This window comes from Amborella trichopoda, chromosome 1 (genome assembly GCF_054954075.1).
Source record: "Amborella trichopoda isolate Santa Cruz 75 chromosome 1, AtrichopodaSantaCruz75HAP2 v2.0, whole genome shotgun sequence".
NCBI classification, from domain to species: domain Eukaryota; kingdom Viridiplantae; phylum Streptophyta; class Magnoliopsida; order Amborellales; family Amborellaceae; genus Amborella; species Amborella trichopoda.
Window position 1 is genome coordinate 24830119 of NC_142336.1, and position 22198 is coordinate 24852316.

At 38.1% G+C, this 22198-nt stretch overlaps 1 protein-coding gene across 13 annotated transcripts in view; it reads left to right on the forward strand.

Annotated features, from left to right (window-relative positions):
* The window catches only part of LOC18432763 (uncharacterized), a 59670-nt gene that overhangs the window by 19436 nt on the left and 18036 nt on the right, over window positions 1–22198 (forward strand). For 5 of the 13 annotated variants that reach the window (XM_088853906.1, XM_020666332.2, XM_020666337.2 and 2 more), the window contains one exon: window positions 8173–8301. The exons of 2 other annotated variants lie outside the window; for them this stretch is intronic. In XM_088853906.1, the coding sequence (XP_088710032.1) occupies window positions 8173–8301 (129 nt within the window). Of the gene's footprint in view, window positions 1–8172; window positions 8302–9474; window positions 9793–9867; window positions 10233–11173; window positions 20385–22198 lie in introns of those variants that run through there. 6 more of the 13 variants (XM_088853913.1, XM_020666335.2, XM_088853890.1 and 3 more) reach the window with 4 other exon arrangements.

The following is a 22198-nucleotide window of genomic DNA, read 5'->3' on the forward strand; positions in this document are numbered from 1 at the left end:
ATTTATATAACCATGGATTGTTTGACTATGTGCCATACATAAATGTGTCATGCATGCATATGTTTTCAACATCATTTTTTTCATACCCGGCAGGATAACAAGGTGTTGATTAGCAGGGAAATCATGAATTGCTGTCATTAATTGAACACTACTCATCACCATTCTACAATTCCTACACCGCAGCACCAACTATTCCACTCTATGTACTGGCCCCGTTGTATAGTATCTGCCAGTTTGAATGGCAATACGGGCCATAGGGATTGCGAGGTGTGCAACATAATTCTTATCGCACCTTGTTTACTGAGGATGCTATGATTGGGAGGTTCTTAAGATTAACCTTACACTTGATCCAACAAGCTGAGCTAAATAGATGAAACCCTCATCATGTCTCTCAGATAGACTCGATTTATGTGATAAACAACACATTTATGCATATATCAAGGACATGCATCGCAAGTAAATTGTCAGCGAATAAAGGTATTTAGATGACATTATGATATTGGGAAATCACATAGAAAGATATATAAGATTAGTTTACAATTCACCCATCATTCAAGATGAATAACAAGAAAGAAGCATCATAATATGGTTGTAAGTCAAATTCTTTGAACAGACCAAGGCATGTTCTATGTGAATAAAGGATGCGACTTTGAAATGTTTTATGATGGTTGAATCCATATATGAATTGATACACAAGAATAGAACAGTATAAAATTATTGGAGACAACTCACCAATTTTTGGACTTCCATTCAAAATTTAAGAGGTAAATTGATAGACATATCCCAAGATAGGAAACAGAGGAGAAGTATTAGGGTACCTGATCCATGAGATGACGCTTGGATGTGCTTGTAGTGCAAACAGAGGTACAATAAAAGATTTCTGAACTGCGGTGCCCTTGGCAAGCATGAGGACCCTACCACAACATATACCAACTTTTCCATGCTATAAATATAATGTCAAATAAAAAACAAAAAACGAACTAGATATATATATACAATTTCAAAGGTAGGAATCAAACTTAGGACATAGTATTCCAATAGTAAGCAAGTAGCCACTCAGCCCAAGCACGATTCCTAAATGGGTTGACTCGTGGGAAGAACATTTGTAAAAGGGATTTAGCTTCCCTCCTTAAGCATTTGTTCAAGTCTGCAATTTTTAATTTTTTTAAATGATCTGTAATTGTGGTTACACTAACTAATGTGATTTACAAGTAGATCTTTTTTTTTTTGTTGGGAGAAAATTACAAGTATATCTTTCCCGGCAAAATTGAGAATTGTGCATTGGATTCTACAAAAGCGAATATTGGGATTCATCAATTAACCCTTATTTGTTCCACCTCTTGCCAAGCCATCAATCTCACTATTTGTCTCCCCATGTGAATGGATAAACAATACCCGCTTGTACCTCACATGGTCTTTGATTTCCCTCCAGCACATCTCTAAGGTGCCATGCACGTCCCTACTGCTTGCCCTCTCTATGACATTACACGAATCACCATCTACAACATTATGGACTACCTCTTGAAAATGAGTGAGCCTCCTATCCATTGGAGTTGAAGTCTAGAAGAGAACAAGAGTACCTAAACAAAGTTACACTTTATTGTGCCTGGCTATACCTCCAATCCCGGCACCACCTGTACCTGGAGAAGGTCTATCAAAGTTAAGCTTCAAGGTGCCCAACGGCAGGAGTTTATATCTTTTGGGTCTTTGGATCATTGGAAGGCAAGTATATACTATATGTTTGAAGTGAAGATTGTAGTCAGGTACAGTTTTATTCCTAAGTCCTTTCTCGCCATTGCCCTTACTGTAATTGTGGCCTTAATCTTGGCTTGCAGTAAACGAACTCCCAGTCATATTACTTTAAACGCTTTGATGTTCTGCTTGAGACATTGGGTCTATAATGCCCTAAGCAGCATAAGACACCATGGAAAGAGCACCAACTTTGGCAGCAGAGGATGAACCATAGAATAAAAGGAAGATTTATCAAGGGCAGTGGGACCAAAAGAGAATAGAAGACCCAAACAAAGAAGTGATCTTACAGTGCAGCAAATGATGGCTCCCAATTTATTGGCCTTCTATGCATAATATGCGGATGTTGGTGATGGGGAGCCCACTGTCCCTTAGGTGGTCCACTCATGGACCTTGTAAAGCACAACAAGCCAAGAGAAGGGCCTGGATTTTATGCAGCCTGGAAATCATTCATGTCTTGTGTGTAGTAATCACTCTGTAATTGGAGCAGACCAAGAATTGGCTTTAGTTACTTGGCTCCGAGATCAAAATATCTTCATGGGGCAGATATCAAAGCTCTAAAAATCAGGGAGCATCCTAATGAGTTCAGAGTTATCAAGATCCTTTAATCTGAAGTGTTCAAATTTGGGGGACCAAATTGGCTGTGAGTCGGAGTACTCAAAAGAGTCAAGATAATGTACAACCTTTACATCAGGCTTGAGGCTCATGCACTTATCTCATGCGGTGAGGTCCAAGCCACTTGTCTTTGCACAAGCTGAGGGAATTTCCATTGCCCTAAAGAAGTCTTATGTTGACTGCAAATGTTTGATGACACTTTTTGATCCTCTCAAAACTCTTGAGAGTTTTACTTTGCTGGAAAATTCCTTAACAAATCATCCCGTGCCATGCACTACATGTTTCTTGAAAGACCACTCATTTCCATAATGGCACCGAATCTTTAGCACACCACTACAATAGAATGTGGTTCATGTGTCTGATCCTCCTAAACCCAATACACCCTTCTAACTTTGGCTCGAAAACCTTCTGCTAGCTCACTGAAGGTACTTCTGTTTGTCTTCTAAACCTCCCCATAAGATCTATTTCATGCATTATTCAATTTTCCTTGACACTATTGTTAGGGAAAGGAAAAAATAGTACATTAGCAAGTTGGACATGGTGGACTTTCTCGAGTTTATCCTGCCTTTGGCATGAACTCTCTTGATCATTTTACTAAAAATCTCAAGAACAATTGAGAATATAAAAGGGAAGAGTAGACTGCTCTGCCTGATGCTATTAGAGGCTCTGAAGAGCCTTGTCGGACTAAAGGCGATTACTATTGAAAAACAAGAGACAACTACGGATTCAGGCACACCACCTACTTTTGAAACCCATCGGGATCATGGAACTAAGGAGCTTGTTCCCACGGGCCTCATTGTTGTGGGATAAAAATTGACTGGTTTTCATTAATCAAATGACTGGCATGATTTATAAAGAAAGAAAAGCATGTACAACTATCCATTGTTATAGATGTACTATACCATTTCTATACAATTTTAGTATACAATTGCGCTATGTGCCCATGCAATATACAGCTGCTATATATGTTCATACTCTCCGATCAAAGTTGAGATCATTTGAAAGGAATCATGGAGAGTTTGGAAACAAATTTTGAGAATTGACATGGAAAATGACATTTTGTTTAAAAGTCCGCGAGCTGAGTGGTGGAGGGATATAGGGCAGTGAAATTGTACCTGCCAAATATTCTTGTCGAACATAGTAACATTCGACTTCAATATGTTTTGTGTATTCATGAAACTAAAGATTTTTTGAAATATACATGGCAATCTTGATATCGCAATCAAGTGGCATGGGAGAGGTAATAGTAACACCCATTTGTCTGAGCAAACAATAAAGCCAAACAATTTCAGTGGTAGTTTGCTTCATAGCCTTGTATTCTACTTTAGTGGTAGATTGGGCAATATGTTTTTGTTTTTTGCTTTTCTAGGACATAAGGGAATCACCTAGAAAAATACAGAACCCCGTAGGAGATTTGCGATCACTTGGATTTCCTTCAACATCTGAGTATGTATATGCATGTCGCTCACGCGAGGAAAAAGAAGAGAAAAATAAAGCCCAGTGAAGGATATCCCTGATATGATGGATGATGCGCAAGACAGACGCTAGATGAACAAAAAGATGAGTATTCAGTAACTGACCAACTACATGTATACATTAGCAATATCAAGGTGTGAAATCATTAGATATAATGGTTTTCTGACCAGCTGTATCTTAAAGGTTGGATCAGGGAGAGGTTCACCATTTGAAGCCCTAAATTTAATATTAATTTTATTAGGGGTATCAACTCTCTTAGCATAATCCTTTAGTCGGGCTTGTGAAACAATCTCTGGGGCATAGTTAAGTTGCCAAAGAAAATAGTTGTGAGGGGAATAAACGACTTCTAATCCGAGAAAATAGCGCAAGGGCGCTTTCATTTCAAATGCTTGATTGAGTTTTTGTTTACTCTTATGAATAGTGCCCATATCACTACTAAAGATTACATATTATCCACATATAGTAACCAAAGAGCTTGTTGTTCAGAAGTTTCAAACACAAATAGGGGTAGATAGTAATGGCTCTGTCGAAATCCAACGGAGATGACTTCATTGCAAAATATGTCTACCCAAGCATGAGTGCTTGTTTGAATCCTTATAGAGCTCGTCGAAGTATACACACCCTATTTTGAGAATCAGTAATTCCAGGAAGCAACTTGATATATACTTCCTCATCAAGATTGCCATCGAGAAAAGGATTTTTATCATCTAGCTGATAGAGGGGTCATTGTTAGATGGAAGTTGAAATTAGCATCCGAACCATAGTCATATGGGCCACTGGGGCAAAAGTTTTTAAAAATTTGATTCCATATTGCTAGTTGTAACCTTTTGCCATGAGACCATCATATCATTCAATAGTTGTCTTCCTTTGAAAAAGGTACAAGATCCCAAACATGCGCACAATCAACTCATCTGTCATGACTTCTTCCTACTCAGATTGACTTCCAACTTCTTTTACTCAGATTGACTTCCAACTTCTTTGTAAGTATAGAGTTTAAAATAAGAATGAATAGAAGCAAGAAAGGATTTGCGTTGAGATAAGAAGGTTTCATAATCAGCAAAACGGGTAGGAGGGATAGAGACATGGTCTTGCATCTAAGAGCAAGGACTGACACAAAGTCAACAGGTGTAGGCGTTCGATCAGGATTGTCAGCATTTGTTAATTGAATTTCTTGGTTTTTGAGTTCAAGGGCAAAATTGGAATGTCCATAAGAGGTTAGGATAGTATCAGAAATGGGACCGAAAACAAAGGTAAGAGGATGAGTTATCATCTTTATTTTTAAAAGAATATATGCTTTAAAAACACAACAGGTCTGGATAACCCGTCTTTTTGTCAGAAGGTCATTGCATCCATATCCTTTTTGATGATCAGGATAGCCCATGAAACGACATTTTACTGGTTGTGAAATAACTTGTCTCTTTCAATTGAGGGTAACAATACAAAATAAGTATATTCAAACACACGTAGAAGGGAATAGTGAAGTGTTCAATTGATCAATTTTCTAAAGAGTGACTGTCAAGATAAAATATAGGATGGCATAATGTTGATGAGATAAATTATTGTACGAGCAACTTTTGCCCAAAAAGCATTTGGGACAAAAGTGGACATAGGACGTGCTCTTGTGGTTTCTAATATATTGCGATTTTTATGCTCCGTTAGAGAAAATTTTTAGAGCAATCCACTAATGTATTCACCTCTTGAATATGAGAGTAGGGCTTAAATTTTGGTAGAAAATTTAGTGAAAATGCTATGACGAGTGTGATCAACAACGAGTGTTTCTACATGCGAATTTAATTAAGTGAAAATCTATAAAGTTCAATGCGATTATTCATAATAAAAAATGCACGTATAAAAAGTTTGATCATAAATGTAAGTTACAAAATATCGTGATCCCCTTTTACATAGAATAGGTGCAGGTCGCCACACTTTAGTATATACAAGTGTGATCATAAATGAAAAAGAACTACTTCAAAAGAAGGGCAAAGCATGAAATTTTGAATGTTTACAAGTCATAATGTTTAACATTAGTAAAGTTCATATTATCCACAGTATTAGGAACATCACGAGATAATAAAACTGATGACCAAGAAGTAGCAATGTGACTAAGGACTTGATGCAACAAAGATGTCATCAATAGTGAACACACGACAAACTGACGATGTTGGCATATGAAGGTATTCTAGGTAGTATAGATTTCCAACTTTATGCTCAGTCCCAATCAACTTCCCTAACTACCAATCTCGTATGTAGCAACCAGATGGATAAAAAATAACATTATAATTTGATCGAGTAATTTGACCAATAGAAAGTAAATTCATGGCAATTGAGGGAAAACAATAGACATGAGAAACACTTAATTTACCAGAAGTTTTAGAAGTAAGGGATATATAGCCAATTTTTTAAACTTTCATAGTGACTACATCAGCAGTATAAATAGGAACATCTTTAATCGCATGTTTCATGAATGACTAGCGAGAGAGCTCTGTATAACATAGCGCTTCTGGAACTTTTAAATTATGGTCAAATTGTCGTTAAAAATTCAATGACTCAAACTTCAGTTCATGACTTTGCAATAAGTTTTGCAATAGGAACATTTTTAATCGCAATTTTCATGACTGCCAAAAGCATCCTAGAGCATCTTCATTGATGAATAGTAGTCTTACATGGACTGATCTCATTGTCTGAGTAAACGCTTCTGTATTAACTGATATTTTTGTGGCTAGTTAACCCCATTATAAATTTCCTCAAGAAAGGTTCATGCTTCTCATATAATTTTGAAGGTACTTAAATTGATCCCCATGTCACTCTCTGATGAACCTAGCAACCATGTTATTTCAAGCATTATTTATTCTACACTCTTCTATTTTTTTTTTATCATCAGGTTTCTTTTTAGTTTAAACTATATAATCCAACAGCCCTTTTCCATGTATGACATTTTTCACAAAGGACACCAAGAAGGTGCAGTTATTAACAATTAATTTTATAAGAACAAACTGAAAAGATTCATATTTTTCCATTTTACCACCTTTTTAATATCCAAAAAAAATTGTATGTCACTATTTACAAAAGTGGTATGTTTGCAAAAAAAAAATGTGATGTAAAATGACATGTCAATATTTACAAGAAAATGGTCCTTCACCTATTCCAAAAAGGGTTGTCCGTCACTATAGAAAGAGTTGAGGAAAAAGGCTTACACTCTTCATAGATATAGAGAGAGAGGGAAGGAAACAGACACAGAGAGAAAAAAAGAAAACCAGGAGAGAGTGTAAGAACATAAAAAGTAAAAGTGTAGAGAGAGACCAAAAAGAACAACCAAGCAAATGGGGGAGGAGAGAGAGGAAGAACAGACTAATCTGTTTGAGAAAGTTTACGACTCTGAGGACTTCAAATAGATGAGAGATCTCCAAATAGGCCTCAAATATGAACGAGATATCTCTAACAGCCCATCAGAGAAGTGAATCACAAAGATAACCCAAAAAAAAAACACCAGATCTATAAGAAATTATGTGCTATATTCAGATCTGTGATGAAATCTGGTTTCAAATGGCAGTTTCAATTGTTGGTTTTTCAAAAGAGTGGTATTGCAGAGTGGTTTTCAAAAGATAAGTGGTTTTGCAATAGCTTTGCATTGAAAGACAATTTTGCATAGTAGTTTTAAAAAGGAGGTTTGAACAAGTGGTTTCTCTTAAGGCTCACAAATCTGATCGGCTAGGCTCTGATACCATGTGAGATAAAAATGGACCGTAGTTTTCATTGATCAATTAATGTTCCAATGGTGTGATTTATACAAAATGGAAGGCACGTACGTACAATGTACAAGTAGCAGTTGCTATAGATGTAAGTTACAATTCTTTGCAATTTCAGTATATAGTTGTCATGTGCCCATGAAATACATGGTTGCTATATATGGTCATTTCTAAAATCGTATAGAAATTGTATCATACAGCAATAACAACTACTAGCCGTACATTGCAAAGTACATGCCTTCTTGTATAAATCTCATCATTGTAATATCAATTGATTAAGAAAACTATAATTAATGTTAATCTCACATGGCATCAGATCCTAACTTATCAGATCTGATCCTAAACAGAAACGGCTCCTTGAAACCACCTTTTAAAACCACTTTACAAAACCATTAGAAAAAGCACTCATCTTTGGGAAACCACTATGCAATATCACTCTTTTGAAAACTACAAAAAAAACTATTTGAAACACCCCCAAAACCACCCACTAAAAAACCAGTCATTGAATTTGCTATGTGAAATCAGATTCTGTCACAAATCTAATTATTACACATGTTTTCTTACCAATCTGGTGTTTCTTATCTAGGAAACTATGTGGTTCTATGAGTTACTTCTCCAATGGGTTGCTGAAGATCCCTCATCCAGATTTGAAGCCTAATTGGAGATCTTCCATCTGGTTTGAAGCATTATCAACCGTTGACTTTCTCAGATATCGGTCTGTACTTCCTCTCTATCTCTTTCTTATTCGCTTGGGTCTTCTTTTTGAGTTTCTATCTGCACTTTATCTTTCCGAGCCTACAGTCACTCCTATTTTTCTTTTCTTTTTATCTGCATCTATTGCTTTCACTCCGAAGCACGTGCCTTCTCTATCTCTCTAAGAAGAGGAATGTCAGTTTTTTTTAATAAACTACCCCTTCTTTGAATATCACACCTTTCAAGATAACCTTGTTTTCAATACCACACCCTTCAAAATACCCCTTTCATTAACTCTTTATAGAAGTGATGGATCACTTGTTTTTAAATAAGTGAATGACCATTTTTTTGAATACTAAGGGTCGTTTTACACTGCATCTTTTGTGTCCAAAGGACCACTTTTATAAACAGTAACAAACTATGTTTATCTGATATAAAAAAAATGGAAAATTGTGAATCCTTTAGCTAGTTCCTGTAAAATTAAATGGGAACAACTACATCTTCTAAGCATCTTTTTTGTTAAATGTCAAGCATGAATAAGGGCCATGGAATATATAGATGAAACATAAAAGAAATTTGATGATCAAAAAAGATAGAAGAGTTCGTAATAAAGAAATGTTAGAATTATAACATGGCTCATGGGGTCATCAACAAGTAACATAGGGATCAATCTAAGCAATTTCGAAACATACCGAGAAGCATGGACCTTTCTTGAGAAAATATATTACCAGACTAACTAGGCAAAAAATATCAGTTAGTACAAGAACTTCCCTCACTCAGACAAAGAGATCAATTCATGAAGGACTTCTATTCATCCATGAAGATGCTCTAGAATGCTCTAGCACTCATGGAACCTGCAATTAAAGAAGCTTCTAGAGCAGAAATTACAAAACCAAGAAACTAATTTTGAATTATTGAACTTTTAATGGCAATTCCCCCAGAATTTGAAAGTGTCAGAAATGCCATGTTACATAAAAGTTCTCTCTTTGATCTAACTCAAGCCCTTTCTAAGTTAATTGTAGAAGAAACTAAGATTAAGTCCCTTAGTTCAGCTTCTAAGGGAGAAACAATCTTTGCTACAACTTATCCTCAAAGTCCGAATGAGACTAAATAGTAGCAAAATAATTTCTCCTATATCTCTTAAAAGAATATGTCGTCTTGTCAGATGTAATTATTGTAAAGATCTTGGACACAGGAAGTTTACATATTCAAAGAAGAAGAAAACAATCCTTACTACTATTGTTGATACAAGTCACTTAGTGAACCATTACACTGCAGCTCAAGGTACACATTACACCACTAGTACTGCTCCATCTAGGATGACACTTACACTAGAGCAATTGCAATATATGCTTTTGCAGTCTCACCAGACCTCTAAATAGATACATCCTTCTCAGACAACTTTGTTTCCATCCTAGTTAACTGTAACTCTTTTTCTGATAGTATTTATACTGCTAATGAAGCCACTGTAAATGAAGTGTTTCTAATGTCAATTATGCTCCCTTAGTTGCCATGAATTTACCTTTTGTTAGTCAGATTACTTGATCAAATTGTAATGTTTTTTATCCATATGGTTGCTATATACAAGATCAATAGTCAGGGAAGTTGATTGTGGCTGGGTATAAAGTTGGAAATCTATATTAGCTGGACTACCTTCATACGCCAAATTCTTCAATGTATTGTTTCTACCGTTGATGACACATATTTGTGGCATCAACACCTTGGTCCCATTTTTTCTTCTCGGTTACAATTTTATCATCTTGTGATGTTCTTTGTATTGCTAAAAAATAAACCTTTGTTGATTTCAAACATTGTGAAACTTGTAAACTTGAAGAATCTCATGCTTTACCCTTTTCTCAAAGTAGTTCTTTTTCATCCTCTATATTGACCTTGTACATACTGATGTGTGGGGATCCACTATTATTCAATCTAAAGCAAAATCATGATATTCCGTAACCTTCATTGATGATCACACTCGTTATACACGGGTTTTCTTTATGAATAATCACACTGAACGTTATATAATTTTCACTCAATTTTATTCATATGTAGAAATCCAATTTTCCACAAAAATTAATGCCCTAAGCTCAAATTCAGGAGGTGAATACATTAGTGGCTGCTTCAAACTATTTTCTATGACAAAAACATTCAAGAACAAAAAACCTATCCTTACACTCCAGAACAAAATGGTGTTACAAAGTGTAAAAATCGCCATTTATTAGAAACCAGAAGAGCACTTCTTCTGTCCACTTCAGTCCCCAAAGCTTTTTGGGTAGAAGTTGTTCGAACAAAAATTAATCTCATCAACATTATTGTCATCCTCTATCTTATCTAGACAAACACCCTTCAAAAAATTGTTCACTCGAGCACCGCATTATTCCCTTCTACGTGTGTTTGGATGTAGTTATTTTGTAGTCTTATCCTCAGCTGAGAGAGACAAGTTGTCTCCCATGACTATAAAATGTTGTTTCAGAGGCATCATGATCACTGAAAAGGATACGATCTACGACGACAAGACTTTTGGTATCCAAACATTTTGTGTTTTCTGAGCATATTCTTTTTTCAAAAAAATAAGGATGATAGTTCTTCCTTTGACCTTTGTTTTTCTGTTCCCCTCTTCTGATATTATTCCAACCTCTTCTAATGATTCCAATTTTGCATCTGAATTCGAAAACAAAGAATAAACTCAATCAACTAATGTTAATAATACTGATAAAACACCTACATCTATTAACTATGTGCCACTCCCTGCTCTTAGACACAAAACCTGTGTCTCTATCCCACTTGGTTGTTTAGCTCATTTTGAAACCTTCTTACCTTGGCAAGCCTTTCTTGCTTCTATGCATTCTTATTCTGAACCGCAGATTTTTATGCATTCTTATTCTGAACCTCAGACTTACACAGAGAAAGAAAGTCAGTCTGCGTGGGAACTGGTCAAGGCGCATGAGTTAAATACTCTTGATCGCATGCATACTTGGGATCTTGTACCTCTCCCTAAAGGAAAGACAACTATTGGATGTCGATGGTTGTATAAAAAATCAAAACAAAAGCAGATGACAGTATTGAATGATACAAGACTCTTCTTTTAGAAAAAGGTTACAACTAGTAACATATCAACTTTGTAGAAACTTTTGCTTCTGTAGTCCATATCACTATTGTTCAGGCACTAATTTCAGTAACCTCCATCCAACAAGGGCCCCTCTATTAGCTAGATGTTCAAAATGTTTTTTTTTTATAATGATTTTGATAAAGAAGTATATGTGAAGTTACCTACTGGAGTTGCCAGTTATCAAAATAGAGTGTGTAAACTTCGATGAACCCAATATGGAATTAAATAAGGACCCCATGCTTGGTTTGAGAAATTTCGAAGTGAAGTTGTCTCTACTGGATTTTGACAGATCCATCATAATCCAACCCAATTGCATCTGAAACTTCTAAAGGGTGGTGAAGTCCTTTGTTACTATATATGGATGACGTCATAATCTCCGGTAGTGACATGCGCATTATTAATAAAATTAAATAGAAACTCAATCAAGCATTTGAAATGAAAGATTTGGGGTTCTTGCACTATTTCCTTGGATTAGAATTGGTTTGTTCCCCTCGCAGCCATTTGCTTTTGCAATTTAAATACGCCTCATAGATTGTTCTACAAGCTCAACTAAAGGATGATACCTCTATTGTACTAAATGTTAGATTTTGGGGCTATATACGGTGAACCTCTCCCTATCTAATCTTTTACATACACCTGGTTGGGAAACTGATATATTTAACAATTTCAAGCCTAAATATTACTAATGCAACCGTCTTGAACATCATACATTACATACAGTGGCGAGTCAATTATTGAGTGCTCCTTGTTTTGTTAGTCTAGTTGTCGTCTTACGTGTCATTCGTATATTATGGATACAATCCACTAGGCTTTATTCTTCTCCACTTCTTGGTCGCTTGAGCTCTAGGCATACATAAACTCGAATTTTACAGAGAATCCAAGCGATCGCAAATCTACTACAAGGTCTTGTAATTTTCTAGGTGATTCTTTTTTATCTTGGAAAAGTAAGGAACAAACAAGTATTGCCCAATTTACAGTTGAAGCAGAATACAGGGCTATGGTACAAACTACAATTGAAATTGTTTGGCTCCATTGGTTGCTCATAGACATGGGTGTTGTTATTACCACTCCCATGCCACTTCATTGTGATAAAAAGAGTACTATTTGTATTTCAAAAAATCCTGAGTTTCATTAATACCCTAAGCATATTGAAGTTGATTCTTGCTATGTTTGATAAAAATATTTGTTGGATACAATTTATGTACCCTATATGCCTTAAACTGCTCAGCTCATGGATGTTTTTACGAAATCTCATTCTCAACGTCAATTCTCACAATTTGTTTCCAAATTCTCCATGATTCATTTCAAATCATCTCAAATTTGAGGGAGAGTGTGAACATATATAGCAATGTATACTGCATAGGCATAGAGCAGGCGTTGGTGGAAAATTACCAACAGCTGGCATTGGCAAGTTGATCATCCTTGGAAGGGGGAGAATAGCACTTGGTGACATGATACCAAGCAAGGTAGGAATTTCATGCCGCCTGCCTTCTTGAAGCCCTTTGAGCTGGAGTACCCCTAAGATTGGGAGTAGCTTGGGATCCCGCGAGTAATGTTGGTGGATGAGGAGTCACCTCTTGTGCTTGCACTTAAAGAGAGGACAAGGAATCTCTTTGATGATCTCTGCTCGATTTTTTAATGGAAACATGGTCGTAAAGTTTGTGGTCGAGAAGGGCGCCCTGTTCAGGATTATAATGCCCTCATAGGTAGTGATCCCCATTTAGCCCCTGGCATTAGTTTTCGCTATGGCCATGATTCAGAAAGGCTTAAGCCACCTCCAAGGGCTCCTTAACCAGCGCGACGATAGCCTCTTATGCGTGCTGCAATACTCCCTTACGAGCAAGGCGATACTCCTTTGTCTTCATGCTCAGCGTTAGCCCAGGCAGCGTTACTCCAAACGGCGATGCTCCACACGACGAGGCTCCATACGGCAATGCTTCACATGGCGAGCCTCCACACGTCGATGCTCCACACGGCAATGCTCCTCGAGGCACTGCCTTTTATGCGCATGGCGATACTTCCATTAGCGCACAACGATAGCCTTCTTCCTTAGCGCCGGTCGTGGGCTTCCTCCTCCTTCCTGCCGTGAGTGTCTTACATCTAGGAAAAGTGGGGTCCTTACATCATCCCCCCTTTAAAACAGATTTTGTCCCCAAAATCATACATATGAAATCAAAGAATTGGGGAAAGACACTCACACATCCACTATCGTCCCATACAACTGTCTATTGCCTTATCCTTAGGATTACATAATCTATACTTCACATTTCAAACACAGTGTGATGCACTAACCATTCATTTGCCTTAGCATCTTCGACATTCCATCAATCCATTTAACCATCGCTAACAGGTTGACACACACACCAACATAGGTCAAGCCATTCAACTCTAAGAAAATCAATCAATTCAGCCACTACCAGCTGACGATTAGTATCAATCTGTAAATAAGGTCCGGCAATACTCACAGAGCAACACCTTACAAGCATCAATCATACAATACACTTAAAACACACATCACAAAATCACAGCCTCAAAAGTCGGCCCTGCAATACGCCCAAAGCAGTCTCCTCACTACTATCCATCATAAGTCAAGCCCTGCCACAAGCTCAGAGCAGGCTTTTTATTAATATCGGTCACAAAGTGAGGCCCTACGGTATGCTCAAAGTAGGCACCCCAGTACAATCACAATATCAGGTCCTGCAATACACTCAAAGCAGGCACCCTACAATCTCGGTCGTGGTCTTGCAATATGCTCAAAGCATATATCACAGAATCACAAAGTCGGGCCCTACAATATGCTCAAAGTAGGAACCACGGTACAATCACAATATCAGGTCCTGCAATACGCTTAAAGCAGGCATCAAACAAATTACAAATTCAGACCCTGCAATACGCTCAAAGTAGGCACCTAACAATCACAAGGTTAGGCCCTAGAATATACTCAAAGTAGGCACCTAACAAATCACAAAGTCAAGCCTTGCAATACACTCAAAGCAGGCACCCAACTATCACATGGTCAAGCCCTACAATGCGCTCAAAGTAGGCACCTGAAAAATCACAAAGTCAGGCCCTACAATATGCTCAAAGCAGACACCTAAATATCACAAGATCAGACCCTACAATACGCTCAAAGTAGGCACCTAACTATCATAAGGTCAGGCCCTACAATACGCTCGAAGTAGGGGCCCTGCAATACTCTCAAAACAGGCAACTAACTATCACAAGGTTAGGCCCTTCAATACGCTCAAAGTAGGCACCTAACAAATCACAAAGTCAGGCCCTGCAATACGCTCAAGGTAGGCACCTAACTATCACAAGGTGAGGCCCTACAATACGCTCAAAGTAGGAACCTAACAAATCATAATGTCAAGCCTTGCAATACGCTCAAAGCAAGCACCTAACTATCACAAGGACAGGCCCTACAATACGCTCAAAGTAGGCACTTAATAAATCACAAAGTCAGGCCCTACAATACGCTCAAAGCTCGCACCTAGCTATCACAAGGTCATGCCCTACAATACGCTCAAAGTAGGTACCTAACAAATCACAAAGTCAGGCCCTGCAATATGCTCAAAGCAGGCACCTAACTATCACAAGGTCAGGCCCTACAATACACTCAAATTATGCACTTAACAAATCAGCAAGTTAGGCCTTACAATACGCTCAAAGTAGGCACCTAACGATCACAAGGTCAGGTCCTACAATACGCTCAAAGTAGGTACTTAAAAAATCACAAAGTCAGGCCCTACAATGCGCTCAAAGAAGGCACCTAACAAATCACAAGGTCAGGCCCTATAATACGCTCAAAGTAGGCACTTAACTGCATTCATACCATGTCTCACACATCACAGTTTACTCATTGCAAGGTTGACCACACGGGTCACATCATGAACACTTATCTCTTCAATCACATGGCACGTATTAGTTCGCACTAGCTAGGGGAGGACGCACCCCTTAGGCAAAGTTCCACACAGTTATCATACAAAATGATCTCTAAGGATCCCCCAAGTCAAAAGCAACAATTTAAGAACAATTAAGCAGTAAATGTCCAAATTTCATTAGATATGCCAAAATAGGGTACTACAATAATGGTGAGAGGAAACAAGGTCTAACAAAACTTTAGTTTCTACATTCTATTCAAAACACACTCTTAGTTCCCTGAAGTCGAGGCTTTAACTCCTTCCCCGACGAGTGCAAAGGCCCGACCGTGAGCCTTGGGTTTGGGTTCATCCTTCAATGTCGGGCAGTCTCTAATCAACTGGCCCGACTTGCCACAGTTGTAACATGTCTTGGTCTTCAGCCAGCACTCAGAAGCCGCATGACCCTGCTTTTGGCAAGAGGTGCAATAAACGAGCTGGCTCTGCTTGACATCACCCTGAGAGATATTTTGGGTCTTGCCATTCCTCCGACTTCCCTTTTCTCGTGGACCCCCAAAGGGCGGAGGCCCGGTCCTTCGCTTCTCTTTCCTTAGTCGATATTCATCACGTCCTTTCCCACCTTCCTAGCCAAGTCCACCAATACCGAAAAGGCCTTAAGATTGGCCGACAAAACTCTCCCTCTGATATCGGGCCGCAAACCTCTCTCAAACTTGCTTGCCTTTCTACCCTCTGTGTTGATGATATGCAGCACGTATCAGGATAGCTCTAAAAATTTGGCCACATACTGATCAACGGTTAGATTCCCTTACTGTAGTTCTATGAATTCAACCTCCTTCCTTTCCTTTATTGATTCAAGGAAATACTTTTCTTTGAAGGCCTCTAAAACTCCTTCTCAAGTAGGTACTATCTCATCCTCTTCCCAGGCCTGCTGAACCGAACACCACCAATGTTCGGCATCCCCTTCTAACATGAAGGCACCTAGTCTCAACTTCTACTCATCAGGGAACTGTAAGACTCTAAAAATATTTTCCACTTGCATTAGCCATCTCTCTGCTTTCTCTACACTTCCCTGCCCTAAGAAAGTTGGAGGTATCAGCCTCTTAAACCTCTCTATCAGGTTACTATCATTCTGCCTGGGGTAGGGGTGGATAGGGCTGGCCATGCTTCCTTCATCATCTGTATCACGGCCCCTAAGGTCCTGACAAACTCACAGAGGGCCTCAGTGTTTTCATTACTATAACTTGCATTATTGGCCCGTGTCCTCGGCATCTTCAACCTAAGATACAAGCACTTAGTTATTAATCTACCCAAAACTATTCTAAAGATACTTCTAAACTCCTTCGGCCAAGAATCCTATCCTGGCTGCTCTGATACCATACTTGTCACGACCCTGCACCCTGACCCCTACCGTACCCAACCTGAGGGCAATAGAGTGCAGATCATGATCAAAGGTCACGTATCGTCACTAAGGTGAGAGTGGCATCAACACGTGTTATAAATGAGGAATCAAAGCAAACCACGAGAAAATGCACAAACTCCCACAAGAAACAACAACAAAAACTGGATAAATTAAAACCATTCATATCCATATGAATTCTCCAAAAGTCATAACTACCGTATCCAGAATATTACAATTCATCCAAGGCATCAAAGCCTATTAACAAAATTCCAAATCTTCACAAATAGCACAAAACAACCTACGGTTAGCTGACACCTACAAAAGCAAGGAGTTATTATAGTCTAGTGTGGCCTTCAGCCCACCAAACATGATCACCGCCCGTCTGTCTTCGACCTGCAGTCGATAATCTACAAGGGTAAAAGCAAAGGAATGAGCTAAAAAAACCAGTAAGTAGATCACAGTATCATGCTTCCCTGCATATGAATATTATCACACATCACAAATCAAGGTTCTAAGTCATGCTCATAAAACAGGAGTCATGCTCACAATTACATCACAATTATAGGATGATGCTTTTCATGGTAGAGCAGGCACAATATAAGACGTAAGATATCATATACATAAGCAATCCATCAGATTTCAACAGATCCATACAAACAAGAGAGCATAACCAAATCAACAGACACAACCCACTCTCTAGCCCTATTCATCAAGCCAAAAACATATCTCAAATTAGTCATAACTCAAGTAATCATATATCTCAGGTCATTGTCACATCTCAAGTAATCACATACTAGTCACAGTATCGCAATATCAAACTACCAAAGGATGACTCATTGCGTAATACCCATATAGATCAGGGGAGCGCAACACTCCCAAATATTCACATTCACATCTTGACTCCCATCCTATCATGAGGAGTTAATGAAAGATCATAGCTGTTAACACCATCATTCACGTAGTAGGTGCCCATTCACATAACACATAAGCAACACAATACTATCATTCACATAGTAGGTACCCATTTACATAACGAATAAGCAGCACGGTACCATCATTCACACAGTAGGTACCCATTCACATAACGCATAAGCAGCTCGGTACCATCATTCACATAGCAGGTACCCATTCACATAACACATAAGCAGCATAATACCATCATTCACACAGTAGGTCCCCATTCACATAACACATAAGCAGCATGGTACCATCATTGACATTGTAGGTACCCATTCACAAAACACATAAGCAACATGATACCATCATTCACATAGTAGGTACCCATTCACATAACATAGAAGCATCACGGTACCATCATTCACACAGTAGGTACCCATTCACATAACACACAAGCAGTAATATAACATTTTGGTAGTGGCACATCACACTTTAACAACATCTGATTCAAAGAATAACGGTGTCCATATCACAGAATAATAGTGTTCATATCACAGAATAACAGTGTTCAGCTGTGACATCTGGTCATAAATAGGGTCATAAATTTTGGTTCACTAGGAATTTGATGCTGGTTCCAAAACGAATTTTACACTAGGTACACCTATCTTTCAAATCGGGGTAGTTTTAAAACAATTGGACCTTGTTTTAGCCCTTCAAAAGTTCAAAAGAATGAATATATTTTATCTGAAATCTGTTGTGCAGTGAAGGCAGTGACACGTCTTCAAAATTTACTGCATAACTCGTAATCAAAATGAAATTCCAGAAAGTGTTCAACATGTGAATTTAAGCTTACGCATGACCCGTTCAAATGAAAGTGGTTTGGAAGAAAATGGACCCATTTTGCTCATTAAAAATCCATGGTGACAGAGGCATAAATTCTGAGTTTTTATAAAATCTATCCACAGTGATATTTCTTCATAAAACAAACTATAACTTTCAATCCAAGAAAAATTTCAAAACAGTTTCTAATGCAAATTTTAGTCCATTCAAGGAGATTTCAAATGGCTATGGTGTGATCGAAAATAAACTTTGTTTGATTAATTAAAATCAGTGACCATAATACTATTAGTGAAAAATCTAGGAAAACATTCGACAGTGATATACCCTCTCAATTTGAAACATAACTTCATTTTCGTAAAGAATTTCGGCAGTGGGAAAAACTAAATATTTTTCTAGACTCGCATATTTCCAATGGCAGTAATTTTGTGTCATTTGGACTCCAATTTCAAAGTCAAATTCTCAATACAACATAAGTTACATTCCTGGAAATTACCACAGTCTGCTAAAAGTGATATACACACATAGAACGAGCCCTATCTTCCAAACTGTCAAGAATTTCAGTTATTCATACACACCAAACACAAAGTAGACTCATATGCCTTTCAAATGGTGGAGATTTGAGACCAATTGGATATCATTTGCTTAGTCAAACGTTCATCACAAGAGTGTGTAAATTCCCTGGAATTCCATTTCACAGTTTTGGCATACTTCAGAAAATGACTAATAACATCCAAACTAAAATAGATATTAAAACAAGGTATTTTCCATCTTAAAATTGCATAACCATCATAGATATTTTCATTACTCTACATATCATACAAATAAGAGTCACAGTTCTGGAAAATACAAAGCACATTTCAACCAGATCTCAATGTCATACATTTACACACATATTTACCATCACATCCATATTCATGCTTGGACTTCACACTTTGATGATCTAAATAGCATTCAACAAAATAAATTAGAAAACATGGAAGCTAGATCCACTTACCTACTGCAAATGAAACTCCAAATTCTTCCTCCAACTTCACCTTAACTGCCCAGCTCTAATGGCTAATGTCCAAGCTTAAGGAACAATGTTTGGAGAGCTCAAATGACCAAGGGAGGAGAGGTGAACGTGGGTGAGAGAGTTAAAAACCCCATTTCATGGGTGGTGAGGTGAATAAATAATCACATATAGTGGCAGCATGCAATGGACAAGTAGTGGTAGCATGAACCAAGTGGCATCACACAAATAACAAGTGGTATGCAAGAGGAGAGAGAGAAGGGCAAGCGTGGGGGACATCATTATTATGGACCCAGCAAGCATGGGAGACAAGCATCATTGTGGGTACGACAGCCTTTACCCATTGGCACACATGAAAGAGAAGAAACTCCTTAGACTACGATACCCCACCCGCGTGGCCACATGCTCCTCAACCCGCACCCTCAACAAGCGCAGCGATAACCTCTTACTCCAGTGGCAATACTCCCTTAGGCACGTGGCGATCCTCCCATGTGCGTGTGGCGATACTCCTTCGTCTTCACGCTCAGCATTAGCCCAGGTGGCGTTACTCAAAACGGCGATGCTCCACACGACGAGGCTCCACACTACGATGCTTCTCACAGCGAGGCTCCACAAGGCGATGCTCCACATGGCGATGCTCCTCACGGTGCTACACTTGCGGCACTGCCTCTTACGCGCACGATGATACTTCCATTGGCGCACGATGATAGCCTTCTTCCTTAGCGGCGGGTGTGGGCTTCCCCCTCCCTACAGTCGTGAGTAACTTAAGTCTCAAAAAATTGGGTTCCTTACATGTAACGACCCAAATTTTTAGAACTGATAAAATAGTAATAACAAAATGGTGATGGTCCATTTCATTAGTATGGAGTTTTGCTCCACTCTTTGCTTGTAATATTTTCATGGTTTATTTTGCATACCTTAGGTGGCAAAACTTATGTGAAGACAATTTTTTTATGAACTGTACACTTTAAAACGCCCCTCTCCCATGCTATACTCTCTCTCATGTCAACACTCCTTTTGATTTTCTATTGACATCTCTTAGTGAGGTGTCACAAAAAGTACTCTCTCTCTTTCGTACATGAAAGTCACCATATAACTCTCTACCTTTCTCTCTCGCTCTGCTTTTAACATTCCCTCCTCTCTCTATATAATTCCCACCTTTACGTCCTTAAAGCATCACTCTCTCTCTCTCTCCCTCTCTAAGGCGAGACAAGTGAAGGGCTTGAGGAGGTTCTCTTACCTCACAAGTGGTAGAAGCAGGGTGAGGCAGTGGAAGTGCTTTTGTGGGAAAAGGAATTTAAGGTTGTGTGCATCTAAGGTAAGGGTATTTAGAAGTGTGCATCATGAATGTTTTGTGCATAGTGTTTGGATGTATGCATGTGTAAGATTGAATTTGTAAACCTTGAAGTTGTATGTTAGAAACCATGGGTTTGTAATCTTTATGAACAGTGATGATACTTGGCAATATTCTTATGAATTTTAGTATAAATAGAGTAGATGGTGATTTTTTAGCAACTGTGATTGAAAGTCATGACTGTGAATGGTTTGTGCTAATGCTTATATGAAGAGTTTAATAAAGAAAAGGGGAAAAATGAAATTTCCAGGAGCTATAGCTGTTTTTGTAATAAATGGTTCAGTGACCAAACGAGGTCCAAATGAACTCAAATTAGTCTTGAATGAAATCTATGTGTATCTATTAGAACTTTTATTCTTATGAAATAGTGAGATTTTGCACATGTTGAGATCTATACTTTAAAAAGTAAGAATATGTCACTGTTTCACAGACAGCGAATTTCCGGCCACTGTCATCCACCTTGCACCAAACTTTTGAATGACCAACCAATGTTCAAATTCATTCAAACCACCGCCATTTAAATGGTGTATGTATCCACTATAATGTTCATGTTAAAACCATGTCCAAATTTTTCATGAAAAAGATGTTATATTCTCAATTATGTAGATAGGTCACTGTGGACAGCTATAATAAATTGCAGAGCGGATGTTTGCATTTTAAATGACCAAATGATACTTATTTTCTTCCAAACTACAGTCATTTTAAATATTTGTGGGGAAACTTGAAATCACATGTTGAGCACTTATTGAAATTCTTCCTAAATTGAAAGTTACACAGCTAAATGTGAAAACACGTCACTATGGATAGAACTTTCCAGAAGTTGTGCATATGAAAGTAATGAGTGAGAATGCTATTTATTGAATGTTATGTGATATTAGAGTAATGAATGAGAATGTTATTTATTGAATGCTATGTGATATTAAATTAATGAGTGAGAATACTATTTATTGAATGTTTATGTGGTATACAAGTGATGGATGAGAATGTTATTCAATAAGTGCCATGAATTATTCATGTGTTAAGTATGAATGCTATACCTTGGGCGAAATGTATATGCCCTCTTATGAGTGCTAAGTAATGATGAGATTCTATGTGTTAGTAATGTGAGAAGCCTTAAGTACCACAATGATGAATGCTAAGTGAAAATTGACTTGATGGCGTGCCTCAAGCATGACCCTGTATTATGATTACTGAGAGTGAAGTGTTTCATTGAGGCCACGCACGGGTTACCCGTGGTAGTATGAAGTGATTCGATAAGAAAGTAAGACCGGCAATGTATGATAGGAGGGGAGTTAGGTAGAAAGTGTAATGGGTGGGTCCGCCCCCTCGAAATTCAATATATTATAAACAGACAATAGTGAACCGTGTCTTGCAAGGCAAGTGCCTATCAAAAGCCCCAAAGCACGATGGGGACTACGTGTGTGAGTGGGAGG